This window comes from Polypterus senegalus, chromosome 15 (genome assembly GCF_016835505.1).
Source record: "Polypterus senegalus isolate Bchr_013 chromosome 15, ASM1683550v1, whole genome shotgun sequence".
NCBI classification, from domain to species: domain Eukaryota; kingdom Metazoa; phylum Chordata; class Cladistia; order Polypteriformes; family Polypteridae; genus Polypterus; species Polypterus senegalus.
The window spans coordinates 90,582,332-90,605,795 of record NC_053168.1 but is presented as its reverse complement, the minus strand read 5'-3'; the positions used below and the strand labels follow the sequence as shown (position 1 = coordinate 90,605,795).

The following is a 23,464-nucleotide window of genomic DNA, read 5'->3' as shown; positions in this document are numbered from 1 at the left end:
AAGAGATGACAAAATGCCACAGGGAGAGCATCACTGACGATTCAATGCTACAACACTTGATGAGGTTGCCATTGTAATGGTAGGCAATGACTTTGGGAAGCGGGACATTATCATTGAGAAAGGGAACAGAAGTCTTCAGTGTGTGGCAGACACACACAGGTTGTATGATGCCCTTCAGTATCCACTAATCTTTTGGCAAGGCGAAGATTAGTGGCGGTGGGGGGATGTGATAGCAGGCTGCTTGCTGCTTATCAACTTATTTACAAGACAAAAGACGCTGACAGAGAGGTGCAAAGGCATTTAAGGTGGTACGGATTTACAAGTTTTTTCATAGGCTTTGGTAATTCTACTGTCACCACACCCTGCCTCGTGACAGCCCCCCAGCCTTGAGTCTCTAAGAAAAGAAGGAAAATGAAAGAAACCTTGAGAAAGGCAGTTCAAATAGAGACCCCTTTCCAGGTCGGTTGGGTGTGCAGTGGGTGTCAAAAAGAATGGGGTCAATACAATACACAGAACAGAACAAATCCTCATTACAGTAGAAAAATAACAATTTTACAAGTACGGAGCAGAATTTAACAGTAGATAATATCACATTATGATTTGGATTTGTTTAGAGTCCTGGAGACCTCAACCATCAAGCTGCCTCATCCATTTGGCCCTTCCATAGATGAAACAGCGCTGGACCAGTCAATTCAATGAAAGGACCCCTCTACCCCACGATTCCTGCAATCCTCTATTAGGGATGACTTTACCTTAGGCAGGCAAAACAACTTGGCAGGTGGGCACACATTTGAGTACCAAGAAGAGAAACAGAATAGGTGAGGGTTAGTAACAAATTATAACTCTCACTAGCCAACCCACGGCGTACCATACGCCGCATAATCAGGCCGGTTTTTTAATAATTTTTAAGCACAGGGAGAAAATTAACATTTGAAAAATCAGTAATGTAATAAATCAGCAAGAAAAGCAACATTGTAACAATGTACGGAATGAACCAACACACAATCGTCCATGACTGAAAACTGGCAGACCGTCCTCGCGCCTTCTCCTGCCAGATGGAGGGATGGGGGTGCACGGCGCGAAGTTTGGAACGGGAGGAGAGAAGGACGTTCATTCAGCTCCGTCCATCACTAGTCTGCTGATTTCTCGTTCAGTATGCAATGCCCGTTCATGTGCTCACCTCCAACTCGTCACTTGAGTCGTCGTCTTTACACTGTCCAGATGTACCTGTGACTGGCGTAGACTTTTCATTGCTCTGTGCGGTTTTGGCTGCTTTTCTATATATAATCCACCAAGACATCCCAACCACGGTAGTAGCGAGGTGGGAGGGGCGTGTGTACAAAGGGTTGGGACGCAACCAGTGGGAGCGTATGAATTGCACTTAGTGGGAATTCCACTGTTTGCAGCCCGAATGGGGTTCAACGGCTTAACCACGCCGGGTAGACACACGCTGAATGTCATGTATAATTATTTATTGAATGCTAAACACTTCTGGAAAGACACGGTTGTCTAAAACGGGTTGGTGTGAGAATACAACAGTAAGCAAATGAAAAGATGGAACTCTGGAGAGAGCAAAATACAATACAATAGTGAACCCGCGGCATAACAAACGCTGCATAATTATTATTGATGGTTGAACACTTCTGGAAAGACACAGTTGTCTAAAAAGGGAGGGTTTGAGGATACAACAGTAAGTGTATGAAAAGATGGAACTCTAGGCTTTTTATTGCTCTGTGCGGTTTTGGCTGCCTTTCTATATATAATCCACCAAGACACCCGATCACGGTAGTAGCGAGGTGGGAGGGGGGTGTGAACAAAGTGCAGGAGCATCTAAGAAGACGCATGTTTGTCGCGGATGTGAATTGCTGTATGTAGCGTGTAAAATAGTTTGCTATGGTGCACGCAGTCGTGCGTCGTAAATCGAAAACTTCGGTTTTTAAAGACTCCTTACTTCATTGTGTTTTAACCTCAGTTGTAAAGGATTGTTTTAAGGATCCCATGGAATACCCCTCGCAAACCGTTTCACATGCTGCATATGGTGATTCACCTGCATGAGAAACATGCCTCTTTGAACAGTCAACGTAGCTTGGAGGTACATGACATTAACCTGACCTGCACTGCATGTGGCCTTTACGAAAGACGAATATAAATGACGCCATTTTTTCTGTGTCGTCGCGTCTGAGTTGGTGGGCGTGGCCCTGCGAGTTGTCGTCGTATCCGATGGTCTTGGAGTTGGTGGGCGTGGCTCCTTCCTGTGTGCACCATAGGTGTCTCACTTGTCGGCGGCTTATTGAATCTATGCCCCTTCTAGCATGCTTTCCATGGTTGTCTTGCCTTTCCGGCGTGCTTTCCATGGTTGTCTTGCCTTAGTGAATTATATATATATAGATGTTATGTTTTATTGCTAATGACTAACAGCAGAGATGCAGTCTGTACTGTTAACCAGCAGCTCTAGTCAGGATATGCTAAACTGAAGTAGTGAGTCTTCAGCTGGGATTTAAAAAGCTTTTAAAAGCTGAGACCGAAGGGGCATCACTTATAGTAGCAGGCAGACTATTCCACAGTTTAGGGGCCCTATAACTAAAAGCTGAACCTCCCACTGTTATTTTATTATTTCTTGGAATCATTAGCTGACCGTTATCCTGAGATCTTAATGTGTGCTCTGGTTTATAATTCACGATAAGTTCAGACAAGTAAGCCGGACCTCGGCCATTTAATCTATACTAATAAAAGGCAAAGCCCTCACTCACTCACTCACTCACAGACTCACTCACTCACTCACTCACTGACTCATCACTAATTCTCCAACTTCCCGTGTGGGTGGAAGGCTGAAATTTGGCAGGTTCATTCCTTACAGCTTCCTTACAAAAGTTGGGCAGGTTTTATATCGAAATTCTACGCGTAATGGTCATAACTGGAAGCAGTTTTTCCCCATTTACTGTAATGGAGATGAGCTTCAACGCCGTGGGGGCGGAGTTTCGTGTGACATCATCACGCATCCCACGTAATCACGCAGTACATAGAAAACCAGGAAGACCTCAAAAAGCGCTGAAGAAAACATGCATTATATAATTGAGAAGGCAGCGAAACAATAAGAAGCGGCAGTGACATATACAACCATATTCATGAGTTCTGCTACTTGGAAACAAAGCGTGTAAACCTACACTTTAAATTAAGTTCATAGACAGGCTGCCGCTGGCGTTTGTAATTTAGTGCCTGCCCATATAAGGCCGTCCGTCAGCGGCAATCCAATAGCAAACTGCCACTAAATATTCACGGGTTAAGGACTGTGCTTATGCAGAGGAAGATGAGATGGTCAGGGTGGTGTTTGACACAAACTCAGCAAAACTGCGAGAGAAAGTTTTAAGTGCCAGGACTAAGGTAACATTAAATACAGCCATGGACATAGCACGAGATGGCACCAGCACAGCTGGGAACCTTCGATGCATGTACACCGAGCGCTCACGTGAACTGGCGCGTGCACAGATAAAAGGCAACAGTTCCAAAGCGCTGAACAAAACCGAATTACACAATTGAAAAGGCAGCAAAAATATGAAGCGTCTCATACATACAAGCATATTCATAAATCCAACTACTGCGGAAACAAAGCACACGTTGGAAAAAGTCAATGTCCGCTAAAGGAAGACAGTGTAAAAAACCCGTGCATGCAGTGTGTCAGGTCTCAGATAAAGAAGAAGACGAGCTGTTTATTGATGCAGTAAGAAACGAATCGATGAATGAAACCTGTCATCTTTACAGCGATTGACAAACACGGAATGTAACTTGAACACAACACATCCTACAAATACGAACCTGATTGAAAGAAATAATGATAATCAAATCCTTGATGACAGCAACACTCAGTAACACTCACAAAACAAATACTGTATATTGACAGTCATGTTACGTTATTTTTAAAATGTTCCCTTTTCTTTTCTAGCTTTTTAACACACTACTTCTCAGCTGCGATCGCGGGTATATATATATGTATATATATATATCCCGATCTACATACTCGAATAATGGATACTTTATTAGCCATCAATGATTGTTTTGGTAAAGCCATACTCAGTGTATTCATTAGATGAGCGGTAAAAAGTAAGGGCAGGGAGGATGACTTATTGAGGCATGCAGGCTGTAGTGCTTGCGTCAACTCTATCTGAATTGCGCGATCACATTTGAAAAAATATATCTTTTCAAGTTCTATTTAGTCCATATGTGTCAAACTCAAGGGCGGGCCACATCCGCCCGCGTGTAATTATATCCGGCCCGAGATCATTTTATATACTGTATTATTGTTATTAAAGCCGGGTATATGAAGCGCTGGTAACACAATAAACTACAGATCCCATAATGCAGCGCTTCAGCTGCCTTGCCGAACAGTTACGCGTTAATCAAGTCTACCTTAAGATGCTGCAAGTTATTGCGAAGCTAGCTCACACGATGCTGAAGAGAAAAGTTGATTCTGAAAATAGAGCCTTTAAAACCGATGGGAGGCTGAGTATATGTTTACTGAACCCGTGTGTCTCATTTGTGGAGCTAATGTGGCTGTAATTACAGAATTTAATCTAAGGCGGCACTATAAAACAAAACATCAGGGTAACCTGAAAGACCTGAATGCAATGCAGAAGATACAGAAAGCAGAAGAATTAAATAAGAATCTGACACTTCAGCGGACGTTTTACCCGTGCACAATCACAAAGTGATTTCAATTGAGCTGCTTTTATGGGAGACACAACCACTTGCCCCACTTTCCCTGTTACCAAGTAATGTTAAACCAAGTCGTCACTACGGTGTTCCCAAATCGCACTTTGCTGATAAACTGGCGCACTGAGTTTGCACGGCGCTTTGGTGACTTTGAAGAACAAAAAGTCCGTCTACATGCGGCTCGAACCTTGTGCATGTTTGGTAGCACATATCTGTGTGAGAAGCTCTTCTCAGTGATAAAGACTAACAAAACAGCACACAGGAGTCGCCTCACTGATGAGCACCTGCAATCCATCCTGAGAATCTCCACAACACAGAACCTCACACCAAACAGAAACGAACCTGTTGCCAAAAAGATGCCAGGCGTCCAGCTCTAAAATGACATATGAGCAAAGACAACTGAATGATTTGATTTGTTATTGCTGAAAGGAACACATTTTATTTATATTTCCAGGTTTTGTTATGCAGCATGTTCATATTTGAATTTGTATAATTTTGACAGGATATATTTTTATGGAGAGCAAAATCTTTTGGGATATTTAAAATCTAAGTTTATTTTTATAAAATATAAAATTACATAAGAGTAAAGAAATTTGAATGTTTGTTCTTTTAATGTTTACTTTATTTCTAACTTGTATAATTTAGACAGGATATATTTTTATGGAGAGCAAAATATTATAAGTTGTTTAAGGTTTGAGTTGATTTATTCAGGAATAATATTCCTGTCTGTTTTACCATTCCTACCAAAGATATTTCTGTCGACTAAATAAAAATTCCTTCTATTTAAAATTTAAATAGAACTTGAACAAATACGATAGTTCATAATATCCACGCAGACTTGCACGTAAGAGCGGTGTCATCCGTTTTAACAAACAGCGTATTGCACTGATCTGAAATAGCTGTGTGTGTATATATGTAGATATGTATGTATATGTATATATATGTTTATATATGTGTGTGTGTATGTATATATATATGTATTTGTGTGTATATATGTGTGTGTATGTGTACAGTATGTGTGTATGTATTTATGTGTGTGTATATGTATGTGTATATATGTAGATATATATGTATGTATATATGTGTATATGTATAGAGTGTGTATATATATATATATATATATATATATATATATATATATATATATATATATATATATATATATATGACAACAACACTCATCACTCACAGCAGTGACAAAACAATAACATTGAAAATCATGTTACGTTATTTTCAAAATGTTTCCTTTTCTTTTTCATTGCTTCTTTAACACACTACTTCTCCGCTGCGAAGCGCGGGTATTTTGCTAGTGCTTTATATTTTAAAAAGAGGATTTTGAAATCTGCCTTAAACTTAACCAGGAGCCAGTGTAAGGATTTAAGAACTGGAGTTATGTGTTCGTATTTTCTTTTTCTTGTAATAATTCTTGCAGCAGTAATTTGGATTAATTGGAGGCTGTATAAAAACAGTTTGAACATCTAGTGAACACTGCATTGCAGTAGTCAATCCTACTAGAAATAAATGCATGAATTAATTTCTCAGAATCCTGTTTATTTAGAAAGTGCCTTAATTTCCCAACATTTTTAAGATGGAAGAACCATGATTTGGACAACTTTGTAATATGTGCTTTAAATGACATGCTAGAGTCAAAGATAACTCCTAGATTGCGGGCTGATTCAGTAAAATTAATGGTGATTCCAACTGAGTTAAATGATAACAAAATACTGTTGTGATCATCATCATTCCCTCCAACAATTAACATCTCTGTTTTATCTGTGTTTAAAGACAAGTAGTTCTCATCCATCCACTCCTTTAATTCACTAACACAACTAATTAAAGACAACATTGGAGAAACTTAATTTGATCTAAATGAAAGATATAACTGGGTGTCATCTGCATATGAATTAAAATTAACATTATGTTTCCTAATGAGAGATCCCAGTGGAAGCATGTAAAGTGAAAACAGTAAAGGTCCCAGTACTGAGCCCTGTAGGACACCATATCTCGCTTCTGTGTATAATGATGGAGTACTGTCAGCACATTTCTGTACATATTGGAATCGATTTGATAAATAAGAACTAAACCAAGCGAGCACAGTACCTGTAAGCCCAACATCATTTTCTAGCCTGTACAGTAAAATAGAATGGTCAATGGTGTCAAATGCTACAAAACATAATTAATGCTAACAACATAATTAATTACATTGGAGTTTCCTTCATCAGAGGATATCAGAATGTCATTTATAACCCGTGTTAGTGCTGTTTCTGTACTATGACCAGTGCAGAAACCAGGCTGGAATTTCTCAAATAAATTGTAATGCGTAAGGTGTGACTGAAGCTGATTGGCCACTACTTTTCTAGTATTTTAGAGAGAAAGGGTAAATTTGAAATAGGCCTATAATTATTTAGTATGTGTGGGTCTAGGTCTGACTTTTTAAGTAATGGTTTAATGACTGACACTTTTAGTGCATCTGGTACTGTGCCATGCAATAATGAACTATTGATAATGTTTAGAATAGGCACTGCAAGAACATCCATTGCACTTTTACTAGTTTTGTTGGCACTGGATCTAGGGAACAAGTAGTGGGTTTCATTTTAGAAATTAAAGTTAAGACTTCCTGCTCAGTTACAGGATTAAAATTATTAAAGTGCTGAATGCAATGTGAGACAGGGTCTGCTAAGCTAGTATTTGGTTTGTACTGTGATGCTGAGATCTGGGATCTTATTTTTAATTTTCTCATTGATGAAGTTCATAAAGTCTGCACTGCTAATATCTTTTGGTATTTTGCAGTGTAGATCTAAATTCTCATTTGCTAATTTAGCAACTGTTCTAAATAGTACCCGAGGATTTTTATTATTGCTATCTATTATTGTAGAATAGTATTCTGAGCGAGATTTAAAGAGAGTTTTTTTAATATTTTTTAACAATCTCTGTCCATGCAATTTGAAAAACATGTAGCTTTGTTGCTCTCCATCTGCGTTCCAGTTTTCGACACTCTAATTTAAGAGCTCTAGTGTTTTCATTAAACCAGGGAGAGTTTCTATGTGCTTTGATCACTTTTATTTTAAGGGGAGCCACTGTGTCCAGAGCATCTCTCAAGGTCACATTATAATGTGATGTTAGCTGATCTAAATTGTTTTCCACGTTTACATTTGATGTTAACTGATCTACAATTACACTCGACTTACTGAAAGTATCTATTAATTTTGAAGCAGAATTACAATCTAGATGTCGCACTGTCTTTGTTTTAATCTGTGAGTGCATTGGCAAGGCCAGGACTAAATCAAATGTAATTACTGTAGATTCTGGAATATAAGCCAAGAATTTCGTCCTAGATTTTTGGCTTGGAGTTTGGGGGTCGGCTTATACAACGAGTATCGTTTCAGATTCAAGATTTCCAGCGCAATGCCGGTTTTGCCGATTAATACTGAAGTAATTAATGATGAAACCACAGCGCCATCTTTCAGATGAAGAAGTAACTTTGCATGCAGGTACTTTAAATTAAATAAAGAATTTATTCAAAAAAGTGTTTTAGTAGTTGATTTTATTAATAAAACTAGCAGAATACCTGCGCTTCGCAGCGGAGAAGTAGTGTGTTAAAGAAGTTATGAATAAAAAAAGGAAATATTTTAAAAATAACGTAAGATGATTGTTAATGTAATTGTTTTGTCATTGATATGAGTGTTGTTGTCATATCTATCTATCTATCTATCTATCTATCTATCTATCTATCCATATATATATATATATATATAGCAAAATACCCGCGTTTGGCAGCGGAGAAGTAAAAAGAAAAGGAAACATTTTAATAATAACGTAACATGATAGACAATGTAATTGTTTTGTCATTGTCATGAGTGTTGCTGGCATATAAATATATATATATATATATATATATATATATATATATATATACACACACACACATATATATACATATATATATACATATACATATCTACATATATACTGTATATACACACATATATACAAATCTACATATATATATATATTAGGGGTGGGACTCGATTAAAAAAATTAATCCAATTAATTAGAGGCTGTGTAATAATTAATCTTGATTAATCGTATGTAATTGCACACGTAAATTTGGCCCAAATCGCAAATGTTGTTTTTTTTTTTTAAATTTAAAAGGGTTTTAGTGGGCGACAGAATCAAATAATAGACATGGACATGAATATTGTAAACTCAAGCTCTTTTAATTTCTGGAAAAAAAAAAGCTTTTAAACTGCATTTGAATTTAAAACAGAAACAAAAATATAATCCCTGGTTAAAATTGGGCAGACTTAAAAATAAAGTGGTAGTTTAAGTACTTTAAGTACATTTTCAGAATGGTATTGTCTTTAAATAATAATAACCAAAATTTCAACATAAAGTGCAGTTTTTCTTCTTAAGAAAATAAGTCAGAAACATAAAAGGTAATTTGACCAACTTAATCTTTAAACTCTGAGTAACCTTAGCCAAAATTATTTTGTACATTAGGCTAAAACAGTGTGATCATTGAACATTTTGTAATTAGATGTAATTAGAATTACTAACAGTCACGGAAGTCCAATGATCCCCAGTAAGAGCCACAAAGTCCGCTTTCTGTAATGCATCTAATTTTGCTTGCTTTTCAGTGTGCACAAAACCATGCTTTTATCAAGGCTTCGCTCGGGTAGTTTTTTGAAATGAAATTTTCCTCCGATCAGTCGTAGGAACGCGCTTCATTCCGACTCTAACATTTTTGTAGATGTGATGTGTGCATCAGTGTATTCGATGTACCAGGAAATCATGCATTGACAAAAGTTCCCTTTTGCTTGGAATTGAAAGTGTGATTAAATGCGTTATTTTTGTTATGGAGTACATGCATCGAAGCTTCTCAGCTGTGCTTGTGCTAAGAAAAGGAAAGATTTTAAAAATAACGTAACATGATTCTGCGTTAACCGCATATTTTTTCATACGTCCCAAACCAAGGAGATGCGAGGTTAAAATGAATCGGGAAGCGCGCATCCATACTCAGTACATCCCCTCTCGGGAATCGAACCTCGGATGTCGGCGTTAGAGGCGAAGCCTCTACAATTGTGCCACGGCGTGTGGCTTGTTTATTTGAGAGTATGTAGATCGGGTTATGTATATATATTCGCAGTGGAGAAGTAGTGTGTTAAAGAAGTTATGAAAAAGAAAAGGGAACATTTTAAAAATAACGTAACATGATTGTCAATATACAGTAATTGTTTTTTGAGTGTTATTGAGTGTTGCTGTCATCAAGGATTTGATTATCATTATTTGTTTCAATCAGGGTCGTATTTGTACGATGTGTTGTGTTCAAGTTACATTCCATGTTTGTCAATCGTTGTAAAGATAAGAGGTTTCATTCATCGATTCGTTTCTTACTGCATCAATAAACAGCTCGTCTTCCTCTTTATCTGAGATGTGACACACTGCATGCACGGGTTTTTTTACACTGTCTTCCTTTAGCGGGACATTCACTTTTTCCACCGTGTGCTTTGTTTCCGCAGTAGCTGCACTTATGAATATGCTTGTATGTATCAGACAGTTCATATTTTTTTGCTGCCTTCTCAATTGTGTAATTCTGTTTTTGTTCAGCACTCTTTGGCACTGTTGCTTTTTGTCTGTGCACTGCGTCAGTTCACGTGAGCCGCTTGGTGTTCTTGCATCTCGTGTGATGTCCACGGCTGTATGTAATGTCAGCTAAGACCCGGCACTTAAAAGTTTCTCTCGCAGTTTCGCTGAGTTTGTGCCAAAGACCACCCTGACCATCTCATCTTCCTCTGCATAAGCACAGTCCTTCACCCGTGAATATTTAGCAGCAGTGTTTCTATTGGATTGCCGCTGACGGACGGCCTTATATGGGCAGGCACTAAATTACAAACACCAGCGGCAGCCTGTCTATGAACTTAATTTAAACTTTAGGTTTACACCGTGCTTTGTTTCCGAAGTAGCAGCAGTCATGAATATGGTTGTATGTGTCAGTCGCTCACTTCTTATTGTTTCGCTGCCTTCTCAATTATATAATGCATGTTTTCTTCAGCGCTTTTTTGAGCTCTTCCTGGTTTTCTACGTACTGCGTTGATAGTCAGTTCACGTGATTACGTGGGAGGCGTGATGACGTCACATGAAACTCCGCCCCCCACGGCTATCCAGCTCAACTCCATTACAGTATATGGAGAAAAATAGCTTCCAGTTATGACCATTACGCTTAGAATTTCGAAATAAACCTGCCCAACTTTTGTAAGTAAACTGTAAGGAATGAGCCTGCCAAATTTCAGCCTTCTACCTACATGGGAACTTGGAGAATTAGTGATGAGTCAATCAGTCAGTCAGTCAGTCAGTCAGGGCTTTGCCTTTTATTAGTATAGATTTATAATAAATTATCGGGAAGTTTTAAGATAAAAATTTTGTTTTGATTTACGACCAACATCTTGCATTACGACCCGGATGCGGTCATGTGTATCTGCTTGCGCGATTGTAAACAAACAACTGAGAGCGTTAGTAAGCGTCAGTCGGAGCCCAGATACATGTGTTTGTGGATGTAATTTCGGTCATTGCAGTGATTTACCTATATATATAATTCACTAAGACCATGCAAGCAAGACACATAATTGCTAAGGAAGGAAGAGAAGGTAAAGAAAGCGATCACAATCGAAACGAAGATGGAAATTGTGTGGAAATATGAGAGTGCTGTTCGTGTGACCGATCTCGCTAATATGTACAGCATGTTGAAATCCACCATCTCGACAATTTTACAAAGAAAAGATTTGCATAAGGAGGCTCCTTCTAAACAATAACCACCTTCCGTTTCATTCTCCTTCTTCTCCCTTCCTGCAGCCCAAAGATGTCATATTAAATGGTGAGTACAGTATGAAATTGTTGTTTCTAGAATAGAATAGAATAGAATGCCTTTTATTGTCACTATACACATGTACAATGAGATTAAAAACAGCTCCTTCAGTGCAGACATATGTGTAGAACACAACAAGTAAATAAACAAATAAACAAATGGTGCGAAAGAAGTTGCAAAAAAAGAAGTTTTGTATAGGGCTTGTATGGTGGTTTTTTTTAGCCTTAGCATAACGCCGGATCTGCGGCCCCGCTTCTGCTTTCTTTCTGTCCTCCATCTGCGTCGTCTCCTAGACCCGACAACAATCCACGGAGAGCCCGCTGGTCTCGCTATGTTGTCTGGGATGTTGTGCGTGTGATGAAAAACACTCGAAACAGATGTCTGGTTCTGGACACCGATGTCTATAAGGTTCTGACGGGTGTAGCGGATGTTCGTGCACAAACAAGCAAAAAAAAAAAAAGTACAAAAAAGTGCACTGAAAAGGAGAGCCCTGAGCCACTGCAACCATGCGCGCAATATAGCTTAATCTAGCCTACTTCTGGTAGGCTTGGCACTTTTTATAACTTTTTGGTTAGTACATTAGAAACATTATTGGTGTTTTGGTAAATTATGCACATTATACAACCCTTTTTTATTATGAAAAGGTTAAGTAAGTGTTGCAGTGGGAGGTTCAGAACGCATTATAGGTTAGCCTTCACGAACGAATTAAGTTGTTAAGTCAAGGGTAAATGTATTGCGTATTTAAGTTAATCAAATTTATAATGAGTCTCCGGAAATTCACCCGCCGATGTACCGTATTTGCATATATAGTTTCAACACAAATGTTTCATTTTACCAAACTTCTCCGCAATCACTTCCTGGTTTCCATCAAAAATGCCGGCAGTCTCAAATTCTTGCCGTTAAATATGGTAAATATACCTGAAGAGACACTTTTAAGGAAATTTAGAAAATTTTGCTTGGAGAAGGGGGTCGGCTTAAATACCGGTCCTCGGCAAATACATGTAATTTAGTAGGTAGAGAAGGGGGTTGGCTAATATACCGAGTCAGCTTATATTCTGGGATCTATGGTAAGTAGTGATCAGAAATACCTTCATTTAATGGAGTAATATTTAAATTTTTTATTTCAACTTTGTAAGATATAATTAAATCTAACATGTGGTTGTGGTTATGAGTTGGACCTTTGACAATCTGACAATCCTACTGAATTTAACAAATAAGTAAAATATTTGCTGAAAGTGTGAGTTTTCACATCAATGTGTACATTCAAATGCCCATCAATATTATGTGATCATAATTTATAGCCAAATCAGATAAAAGGTTGCTAAATTCAGTCATGAACAATGAATATGGCCCTGGTGGTCTGTAGACTAGTACTATAATTGTGTTGGAATCTGTTTTAATATTTAAAATGAATGCCTTAAAGGATGTAAACACGGCTAAATTTTTAGAAGTGATTTGCATTTTGTTACAATGAATTATTCCAAGGCCTCCTCCTTGACCAGAATCTCTAGACTTATGAAGGAACGAGTATCCATCTGGTGATGCCTCAGCTAGGGGAACAGTGTCACATTTACTAAGCCAAGTTTCAGTGAGAAGACACAGATCAGATTTTGAACTCAATGTAATATCATTTACCAAAACAGCTTTACTGCCAATAGAGTGAATGTTCAATAAGCAGCATTTAAAATTGGATGCTTCTTTCTGAACTGGTGATATATTTTTTGTTTTAATTTGAAGTAAATTTCTATTACATATGCCCCTGGTGAAGGGTCTGGTTTTATCTCTTGGTCAAATTATACACCTTATTTTTTAGTTATCAAGTAATTTAAGGTTTGCATCAAGACTAAATTTACTGGATGCTCCACAATAGGGATTATAGGTAACAGCTTCAGGATAGTAACAGGTGGGATAAACAACAGCCTGTGATTTAAGATCACATGACTCCGGCCTGGATGGTGCTCTAATCAGTCATCCAAGCAGTTTTGCTGCCATATTTTGGGATAAAGACCATCTCTTTTGAAAAATCCAGGCCTTTCCCAAAAACATTACTGAGTGCAACTCTTATGGTGAAGATCATGTCAAGCTGAGGCCAGTATCCAGACATTGGATGTCCAAATGAGACTCCATGATAAGGCTTTATCGTAAAGATTTTGTTGGTAATGCACAGCCTATGGTGGAAGCATAGCTCCAACAATCTCTGGACATTTTCATTCATCTTGCCCACACCGAAGTGTCCTAGGCAAACCGACCATGTGCTATAGTCTAATCTGACTTTAGCATTGAAATTGCTCATCAGACTGATGTACTCAGATTGTGATATCTTGCTGATGCCAGTGTCAAGATCCTCATAAAACTGGCCAATTTGTTTCTTGAAACAAGCACAATGTTGGAACATAAACACTCATGATATTTACTTTTTGGATGATGTTGAGAGAAATTATGCATTCTGAGTCATCGGTGGAAGGGAGTATCCTGATTAGAAGACTGTTCTTGATTGCCAGGCCAACGCTGTGTTCCTCAGAGGATTTACCCTGCAAAAACAAGGTATAAATAAGCCTTCTCCCACAGCGTCATGCTGTCTGCAGCATGCCTGGTCTGTTGAAGTGCTACTATATTAATGTCCAGCATCCTCAACTCAGAGTTGATGACTGCTGTTTTCCTGCTTTTGTTGATCTGCTGTTGATCTGTTGGTCATCCGAGAGGCCAAGGCACATGATCCTGATATTCCAAGTTGCTAGTCACATGACTGGAGATTTCTTTGTTCTCTGTGGTTTGCTTGGTGTAAAAGGCTATTTGATTTTCAAATTATTTCTCGGCTCCAAGAACCAGTTAAATAATGCAGACTGTGGCAAATCAACACCTTATTTTCCGTGGTGGCTGCCCGAATGTAGTTGAACAGTAGCTGATCATTAAGATGCAAAGATCTCTTCCACTGTTGGAGTGCCCATGCCTTACTCCAGTCATTCTGAACAGGGGCTGTATGAAGTTTGGGGAAGGGCGTAGGAATTTCTGGGAGGCTCTTATATTTTTGGGTGCTAGTAAATACTCAAAATTAAATTTTGAAACACGCATTTACTCAGACACTCATTTGGCAATGAAAGCCAGTGAGTATCGATCTGGAATCGATATGGACCATGATGATGATATATTCTTCCATCCCTTCCCTCCTTTAGTTCTTTGTCAGTAAATTATCAGTCTCTTTTCAAATGGTTGGTGATTGTAGTGATCAAAAATAAAGAGTCTATCAAGAAATGTTGCTGCCTTTGACCTGTAAGGTTTGTCTCTTCATACTTTCATGTTATCTGTACACCACTGACAACTGAGAAGTTGTTGAAGTCTGCTTATTCTCTTATTTCACCAAGATTAGTTGCCTCATGAGTGTTGTATGAGTACAGTAATCCCTTGCTATATCACGCTTTGACTTTCGTGGCTTCACTCTATCGCGGATTTTATATGTAAGCATCTCTATATATAATCTTCATTTGGATCTTGATCTTTGTTTGTCCGCGAATGAATTGGAAGAAGAAGCACTAGATGGCAGTAGAGAGACAGCTAAAACATAGGCATTGCATTAAGAATCTCCTCCAGGCTTATACTACTGAAGACTGTAGAACGCCAGTCACACCTCAAAACACAGACATTCAAACTATAGAAATTGTTGTGCTTTAAATTAACTAAGGAGATCTTCATTTAGATCTTGATGTTTGTCCGCGAATTCCACACATGCGTAGACCACCTTCCAGTTTAGTACATTGTTGTTACTCACCAATGTCAACAATGTGTTGGAATAACGAAAGGGGTAGTGGACAGTGTTACGTTGGTTAGCTCCTGAGTCCTGGTTAGAGAATGAGATTGCCGAAGATTAAAGGTATGTGCCTACGTAACATATGCATGAAAGAAAGACCGTGGGTAAAAATGACTGACAACGTAACAGCACGTTCCGGAAATTATTATTGTTACGCTAGCCGGGCGAGTGCTGCGTCTCACAGTTGTACCGTGGTTTGCTCACATGTCAGTGAAGTGATCCCTATTTATGCTTTAAAGAGCCTGGATACCTATGTGCCCCCCTTTTATAACCATAGCTCCGTGTATATTGCCTTACTCTTTGGATTGCCACAAAGCAACCTGTGAGATTGGAGAAAGGTTGAGAAGAGATCGTGAGAGGAAACGACCGTGAGAGGAAACGACAGAATTGTAAAAATGAGACGGACTGTGAACGGACAGAAGCAGAAATGCTCCTACACCACCACATAATTACGATTCGGATAGTGATTCCAAGTAGGCTGTTCCTATTGAATCAATATCCAAGGGTTTTCTTTTGTAATTTTGTTTCCCTTATAAAACATCATAATGCTGTGCGACGAAGGGTCCAGTTCACGACTGGCAGCCGCGTTTAAACAGGGAGCCCTTCACAGACAACTTTAACACACGCAACGTAGTTGGGTGCACATGGCTAGTATCTAAATATATAACGCAAATTTTTCACTGCTTTGCGGGTTCTGCGGACAATGGGTCTTTTTACTTCCGGTACATGCTTCTTCAGTTGGTTTGCCCAGTTGATCTCATTCAAGGGACGCTATTGGCAGATGGCTGAGAAGCTAACCAATCAGAGCATGCAGTTAAGTTCCTGTGTGCTGACTGGCTCAGCGACGGAGTGCCAAATTCGATTCCGCTGCGTTAACCAAGAAGTCTCATCTTGCTCATTCAGCATCAACATGTTTTGCTGTGTAAAGAGTTAACTTTTGTGCTGTTTTGTGTTTATCTTTGTGTGTAGTCAAGCCCTTCATTATGGCTCCAAAATGATCTGCTCCTGCTACTGCTTCAGGAGCCGTGCCCAAGCGCCAGTGGAAGATGCTAACGACTGGCGAAAAGGTAAATGTTTTGGATATGTTAAAGGTAGGGAAAAGCTACACTGCTATAGGACGCCATTACAGCATCAATGAGTCCACGATTCTATTTATTTAAAAAGAAGGAAAAGAATATAAGATCTACGGCCGCAGTGTCCTTTTAACCAGGGCGCAAAACGAGTTGTAAGTGGACGTAATAAGGCAGTAGTCCGGATGGAATTTGCTTTAGGGATTTGGATTGAAGACTGCCGGAAGAAGAACAACAGTGGTGCTACACAGTCGCCTGAAGAGGCTCCTTTAGAAGGGCTGTAACGCTGTCCTTTGTTGTGCAGTAAAATTAAACTCGTTATCGGACAAGTTGTTGTGTCATTGTTGATATGTAAACATAATTAATTTTCTACTTACAGTACTTAGCACATGTACATATGTTTAGTGTCACTGTACACACATTTACTGTATACAATTTATCTTGCATTGTACGTATTTATTGCTGGTGGCCTGTCTATCATAACGTCTATAACATATGTGATATCGTAGACGCTCGATATCTTTAAAATAATATTTAGATTTTACTGTATATAAACAGTGTGTTTACATACATAATTTCAATGAATCTTACCTAATATCTAAGAGAATACAAAGGGTTTATGCTGTATAACTATGCGGGGAATATTTATAAACAGTGTGGGAGAGTTTATAAGGGCTTAAAATATATAAAAATAACCATATAAACATATGGTTTCTACTTTGCGGATTTTCACCTATCGCGGGGGGTTCTGGAACGCAACCCCGTGATTGAGGAGGGATTACTGTATAGTTAAATGTTTTGAGAGGTGTTTCTCTATAATAGAAGTGAGTATATTCTTTATGTGACTTAATCAAATCTCCAAGATGTTGCATTCATGAATTCACAGTCCCAACTATCTTAATGTCTTTTTATTCAAAAGGTCAACCAATTTAAAAAAAAAAAATGCTGGGAAATTCTCAGTATCTTGCTCACATATACCTCTTAAATCCCTATTGGGGGAGTCATTCTACATGAATTAAGATGTAATTTTAAGTGTCTTGTGACTTTTTTTATACTTTTTATATTCTGGCTCATTTGTCTGCAGCGGATTTATTCATTTGTATGAACATGAATTTGTATGAATTTTAGTATAAGATAAAAAGACTGAACAGGACTATGCTTGGAAAGTGTACAAATAAAGAAAAACTACTGTCTTTTTTGTGTATGCCATTGTTATTTATTTTTACTAATATTTCAGTGTAGCCATGGCTATAGTAAAGAAAAAGCGTTGCTTGTACTCCAATGAGTATCTATCCTTCAGTTTTATCAAGACCCCACACAACAAAAAACTGCCAATGTGCTTAATTTGTAAAAAAAGTATTTCCACTGAGAGCATGAAGCCAATAAAGCTCAAAAGTCACTTTGAATTAATGCATAAAGATTTTAAGGACACACCTTTGGAATACAGGTAAAATTCCATTACAACGAACTGCCAGGGACCTAAAAAATATTTCATTGTAATGAAAATTTTGTAGCAATGAGATTCTGTATTTGTCACTATAGTGCTTTCTTTAACTTGTGTCCAGGCTTTTGCAATCATTTCAGTAGCTTCTTTCACGTTAATTTAATCTCCTCTTGTCTACAAGTTATGCTGACGAGAATTTTTCTCAGCATTTCCTTGCAATAATACAGGGGTGCAATGGTGGCCAATTCCAATGGCTGAAGCACTGCCGTGCAATTGGGTGGGAGGAATTCAATGCGAACATTATCTAAATGTGGAAGCCATGTTGTGAGCAGCACAGTTGTCAATTAGAATCATCCTTGTTCTTCATATTGTGAGGTTTCTGAACTCTTTTGGGATCCACCCACCCTATGGGAACGTCATGCTGAAGTGAGTCCCAAAGCATGATTGCCGCGGCTATGGAAGATTGCTTGTCTGTTGCCGGGGCAGGGAAATAGCAGGCTCACTGCAGTGAAGCGCCACAGGAGTAGATCCTAAAAGATTATGGTCGCGCAATAAGTCCCTTTCTTGCACCCCAAAACATGAGGCTGAATCTCTGTACTTTAGCAAAACCATCTTTATTCAGCTTTAAACAAGAACAGCAGGGTTATTTATTGTAGCATGATCTACCACTCTCCTATACACAGACACTGCAGTCAGGCAGGGATGTGGTTAGGTTAGTGGCCAAGTAATAATGTTCCCTGCATTTACAATGTTCCTTGCATCACCCATTGAGATTTTTTCTCTTTCCTTTGGTGGCGAGATGCAGCAGAGCTATGAGCCTGCTGTTGCCCCAGCAATGGATAAATAGTCTTCTACAGAAGCTCTTCGGCGTGTTGTGCAGTTGGGGAAAGTCCCAAGAGAGTTTAGAAACCTCACATTTTCTTAAATGAGCAGCGAATTAATAGGAATGTTTCTTGAATGAGTGTCACTGAACCACATAAAAACTGCTTTTTCAACATTTTCAAATGAAGTAGTTCGCATACATTTGCAACCCAAGATTTTTTCTTCTTTTTTTGCTTGGTCTTTCAAGGAAGTTGACAGTGTTGATGGCGAAATTCCGAATTCACTGGCAATGACTTGATTCTGTTAAAAAGAAGTTAAATGAGTTAAACTCCAATGGATTTTTTCAAATGTTGATGAACAATAAGCAAAAGTATCGCTGAAAACCACAGAAAAAAAAAGTACGAGGAAAGTTCAGAGAAAGAAAAAAAAAATTGACAATGTTTCTGTTTGGGGATCAACTGAGCTGCAACTACAGAACTAACTGCTCTGTGGATGATTCATTCAGTCATTTCAAGGTCTTTTGGGCATTTTGTTGTAATGAAAGTATCTGCTGAATGCATTTCATAGTAACGAGATTTCTATAGACTCATGTCATATGGGGAAACTGTCGGGGCCATAAAAATACTTCATTTTAATGAAAATTTCATTGAAAAGATATTCGCTGTAAAGGAATTTTACCTGTATTTTAAAAAAAATCACCAAAAGTTTATTAGTAGACCTATAGTTACAAATATTTTTAATGACAGAGCCTCTAAAATAAATAAGGGACTGTATGCCTCTTATGAAATTTCCAGATTAATAGCTAAAAGTGGCAAGCCTCATAATATTAGTGAAAGCTTAATATTTTCTTCTATCTTGGCCATGTTGTCAACTTTAACAAATTTGAATGCGCACAAAATAACAAGCAGCATTCTTTTCAGCATCAGTTTCCCAAATAGATAGACAAGATGGAGAGCAATGTTGAGGAGCAAATGGTGGAAAAGCTGAAATTGAAGCAGTTTGCCTCGTAGTTAGATGAGCTGACACTCCTAAGTAATGAATCTCTGCTCATGGCCTATGTCAGATTTCCTGGTTCGGGCCTATTAAAATGCAACAGATGGTAATGCTCCAATGGTCGCAAAATTTATAAAGTTTATGGTGCACATCACAAAGCAAATACCTTTGATCTTGACAATTGACTGTGTCATACATCAGCAGCGCTTAGTATCCAAGCACCTTGGTAGACATCTTTACAAGTCCCTATCAGTTGTCATTAAGGCAGTTAACTTCATCAAATCCAGTGCACTTCAAGATCGTCTCTTCTGACAGCAGTGGAGCAGAGTTTCAGCGACCTGTTGAACATAAATGTTCCAGAGTGGATTTTGGATTCTTTTGACGTCCATGCCCACAGTGAAGAGGTTGAGCTGCTGGAACAATTGGTATATCTACAGAGCAGGTTGAAAGCCCAAGCAGTATTCAAAAATGCTCAGCATAATTTTGTGATACTGGAAGAAACAGAGCACAACTATCCTTTGCTTTGGGAGAAAGCAAAAAGTTTTGTTGCTGGCTTTCCAACATCCTACCTAGTTAAGTGCAGTTTTAGTAGAGGTCTGCAGCATTTGAAAAGCAGAAACAGTCTGGATGTGGTGATGGGGGAGGGGGATTTTACTTGTCCCTTACAAAATTGAATCCTAATATAAAAAAAAAAAGCTTTCTAATCATCAAACACAATGCTCACATTAAAAATCAGGTTCAAGTGCTACTGCTCAGTGTTTTTCTTATTGGTAGCTAATCAAAAATCTAACAAAGTTATTTGTTTGCTTTTGAAAATTTATGATGTGTTAATGCGTTTACTTTTTTTCCCCCACTTTGTTAGTGAAAATCTAATAAAAATCATTGTTGGCTCTTAAATATTTGTGATATGTTGTGTTTATTTGCCCATTTTGCATTTTGTGTATTTTAGCTAGTCAAAAATCTTATAGTATCTCTGTTGACTTTTTCATGTTTATGATATATTTTGTTTATTTTTTTGTCCTTTTGGCATTTTTGTTTCATTAGTACTGAGGTGGGCTGGCACCCTGCCCGGGGTTTGTTTATTGTCTTGCGCACTGTGTTGGCTGGGATTGGCTCCAGCAGACCCCCATGACCCTGTAGTTAGGATATAGTGAGTTGGATAATGGATGGATGTTTCATTAGCATTGTTTGGTAGTCGAGAATCTTTGCTGGGTGAGAAAAGTATGTTATGTTAATGTTTGCTTTTTCTTGTCTACTTGCTTTTTTAATGTTTGGTAGTCGAAAATGCAGTGAACAGCTTTTTTGTCTTCTGAAAAATTACGATGTGTTAATAAGTTAGTTGCTTAAAATGTTAGTTTCTAGTTCAACAATTTATTAAAGCTCCAATATAAGGTTTTATTAAAAATTTTGTAATGTTTAATTTAATATTCAACGTAATTGAAACATTAAATGCATATTGTTACTTGAGATTGACTTGAGTTGTACTCCTTTCTTTTCCTTGTTACCCCTTTTTTTATTTTCATAATATATACGCAGTCCTAAACTACTAAACTGTCAAAATGCTTGAGTTTCCAGTCAACGGTAAGTGGAAAATTATGAAAAGGTTGAGAATGACTGCCTTATGCCAATCAGGTTAGATTTATCACGCATAATTGCTGTCTCGCATGTTGATTTTGCTGCTTTGCAGCAGCACAGGAGTGACCTTAATGGGGTGCAGACGTGGCCAATGAGTATGTAGATCCTGACTTGCCACACATCAAGAACCCCCTCTTGGCTTCACAGATGTAGCCCAAAGGAGTGCAAAGCAGTACATTTTGGCATGATCTTGTCTTCAGGTGCTGCTGAATGGTGACATGATGCACCATCCACTTGCCTTAGGGCTCCACACTGGATTTGTGTAGTGTTTACTCCTTAGACTTAATTCCTGACAAGTCTAATGAGCTTCACCTACCCAGTTGGGAAGTCAGAGTTGTCCTCCTCCTAGACTTGCTTCCTACCACTGCTGATGAGCCCAGTTTGACCACCCAGTTATACCGCCAGGCACTCACTTGCACCACACAGCAGATTCTGTGAGAGAACAGGAGGCACTAAGTGGATGTGCTACCTTGGACAAACACATTTGTGTAGGAGAGGCCATATGCAAGTACCTTCTGTCTCTCAAGCCAGGCATGGGACCTGCAGTGATCACTACACCTGGAAAAGGAGAGGCTATGAGAGACATGTAACTTTTTCCTTTCATGAGTGGGATGCCTGGCCCAGTCCTTGCTCCCTCCCTTTTTGTATGTAGTTCCTTAAAAGCTACAATTTTCTGTACTTCTTGTTTTTAAATGTAATGTTTCCAGCTTTGTACTGCCTATTCAATCATTTAACATATTGAAATTATATATATATTGTGAAAATTTTTCTTGCATTATCTACCCGTGGATGGATGGATTTTTTTGGTTTTAATAATTGAAAATGCATTCAATAAATGTTTATTTTCAAGTTTCATATTCTATGTCTGAAGTATGACTTCTCTTTTATGTTACACAAGAAATTGAAGTATCAATTATTTATTCTTCCTCTATAACATTTTATTTCAAGGGTGTCACTCAGGATGGCTTTGACTGCATTAGGTGTCCTGAGGGCTTAAATACTGATGGAAGATGCCATTGCAACCCCGGAACTATTTTAGGTATGAAACTGATTTTTACTGAGAAAATTAACATGTCTAAAGTAAATTCTCACTGGAGTATTGAATGGGCCATTTACAAAATTTTTAGCCTAAAATTTGAAACCTTGCATACGTTTCAGTAAAAGGAAGGATGTGTTTTTCAGCAAATACTGTTTTCTTTGCATTCATTTTATTAAACAGTGTCAGAAATTAAGTGTATGCTTGTTAGGAGACATTTATTTTATCACTGTAGGTAAAGTGGCCTTGTGTTAAGAGAGTAGTGCAAATTAATTAATATTGCTCAACACAACTAAAGTAACTCTCTCATTTATAAAGTAATTACTTAAGTGGCTCTTGGGCAAACTGTGAGCAATGCTTTACATACCCCAAGCTTTGTCCACCACCATGTGTGTTTTTGCTAAAGCTTCCACATTTTGCCCTAAACTTTGCTGTGCTTGTATATCTTGGCTGAGTGGGCACATTAACGCAACTGAGTTCTGAAATATTTATTTGCATTTTACTGTTGTAAATGGTTGTTGCTAAGTTCTCTTTAATGCTTCTGGTTTCATTGAACGCTAAACTCAATAAACTTTGTTATTGGGCTAAACACTGAAATCCTGTTATTCAGCAAAAAAATAAAAGTAACACTAAATTGAAATGTAATCACAGAGTGAAACAGTCTATGCTTGTTTTAATTTTTTAATAGAGCGTATAGGCTGTTACTGTTTCGTGTTTTGCTCATACATACAAAGTTAATCGTAATTACACTTTTTATTGGGCTCTTGTTATTTCTTATGCAGTGCATCATCAAGACCTATTAGTTGACCTAGTAGGTTTGGACAACATACTGTAATCCTGCATTAAACAGATTTTCAATTTGGTATTTATACAGACAGCACTGTATTAAGGAATGTTGTGATTTTCTTCTATGAAGGTTCCTTAAGACAGTTTGTAAGTGACACAGGACACAGAGAGGGTGGAAAACCCACTGTGCCAGTGGTGATGGAAATCTACATGCTGTTGTCGGGTTAAAGGTAGTCATAGGGGGAGACAAGCTTTATAAGTGGATCTGGTAGTCCAGAAAGTCCAGAAACTATTTAGGTGGAAC

General features: G+C 38.2%; 1 protein-coding gene across 3 annotated transcripts in view; it reads left to right on the top strand.

The window, feature by feature from the left end:
• tmem67 (transmembrane protein 67) overlaps nucleotides 1-23,464 on the top strand; it is a 160,888-nt gene that overhangs the window by 32,151 nt on the left and 105,273 nt on the right. For all 3 annotated transcript variants that reach the window (XR_005630735.1, XM_039737301.1, XM_039737302.1), the window contains exon 3: nucleotides 22,287-22,377. Coding sequence is in view for 2 of the 3 variants with exons in the window: in XM_039737301.1 (XP_039593235.1) it covers nucleotides 22,287-22,377 (91 nt within the window). In the remaining variant the exon portion in view is untranslated. The remainder of the gene's footprint in view (nucleotides 1-22,286; nucleotides 22,378-23,464) is intronic.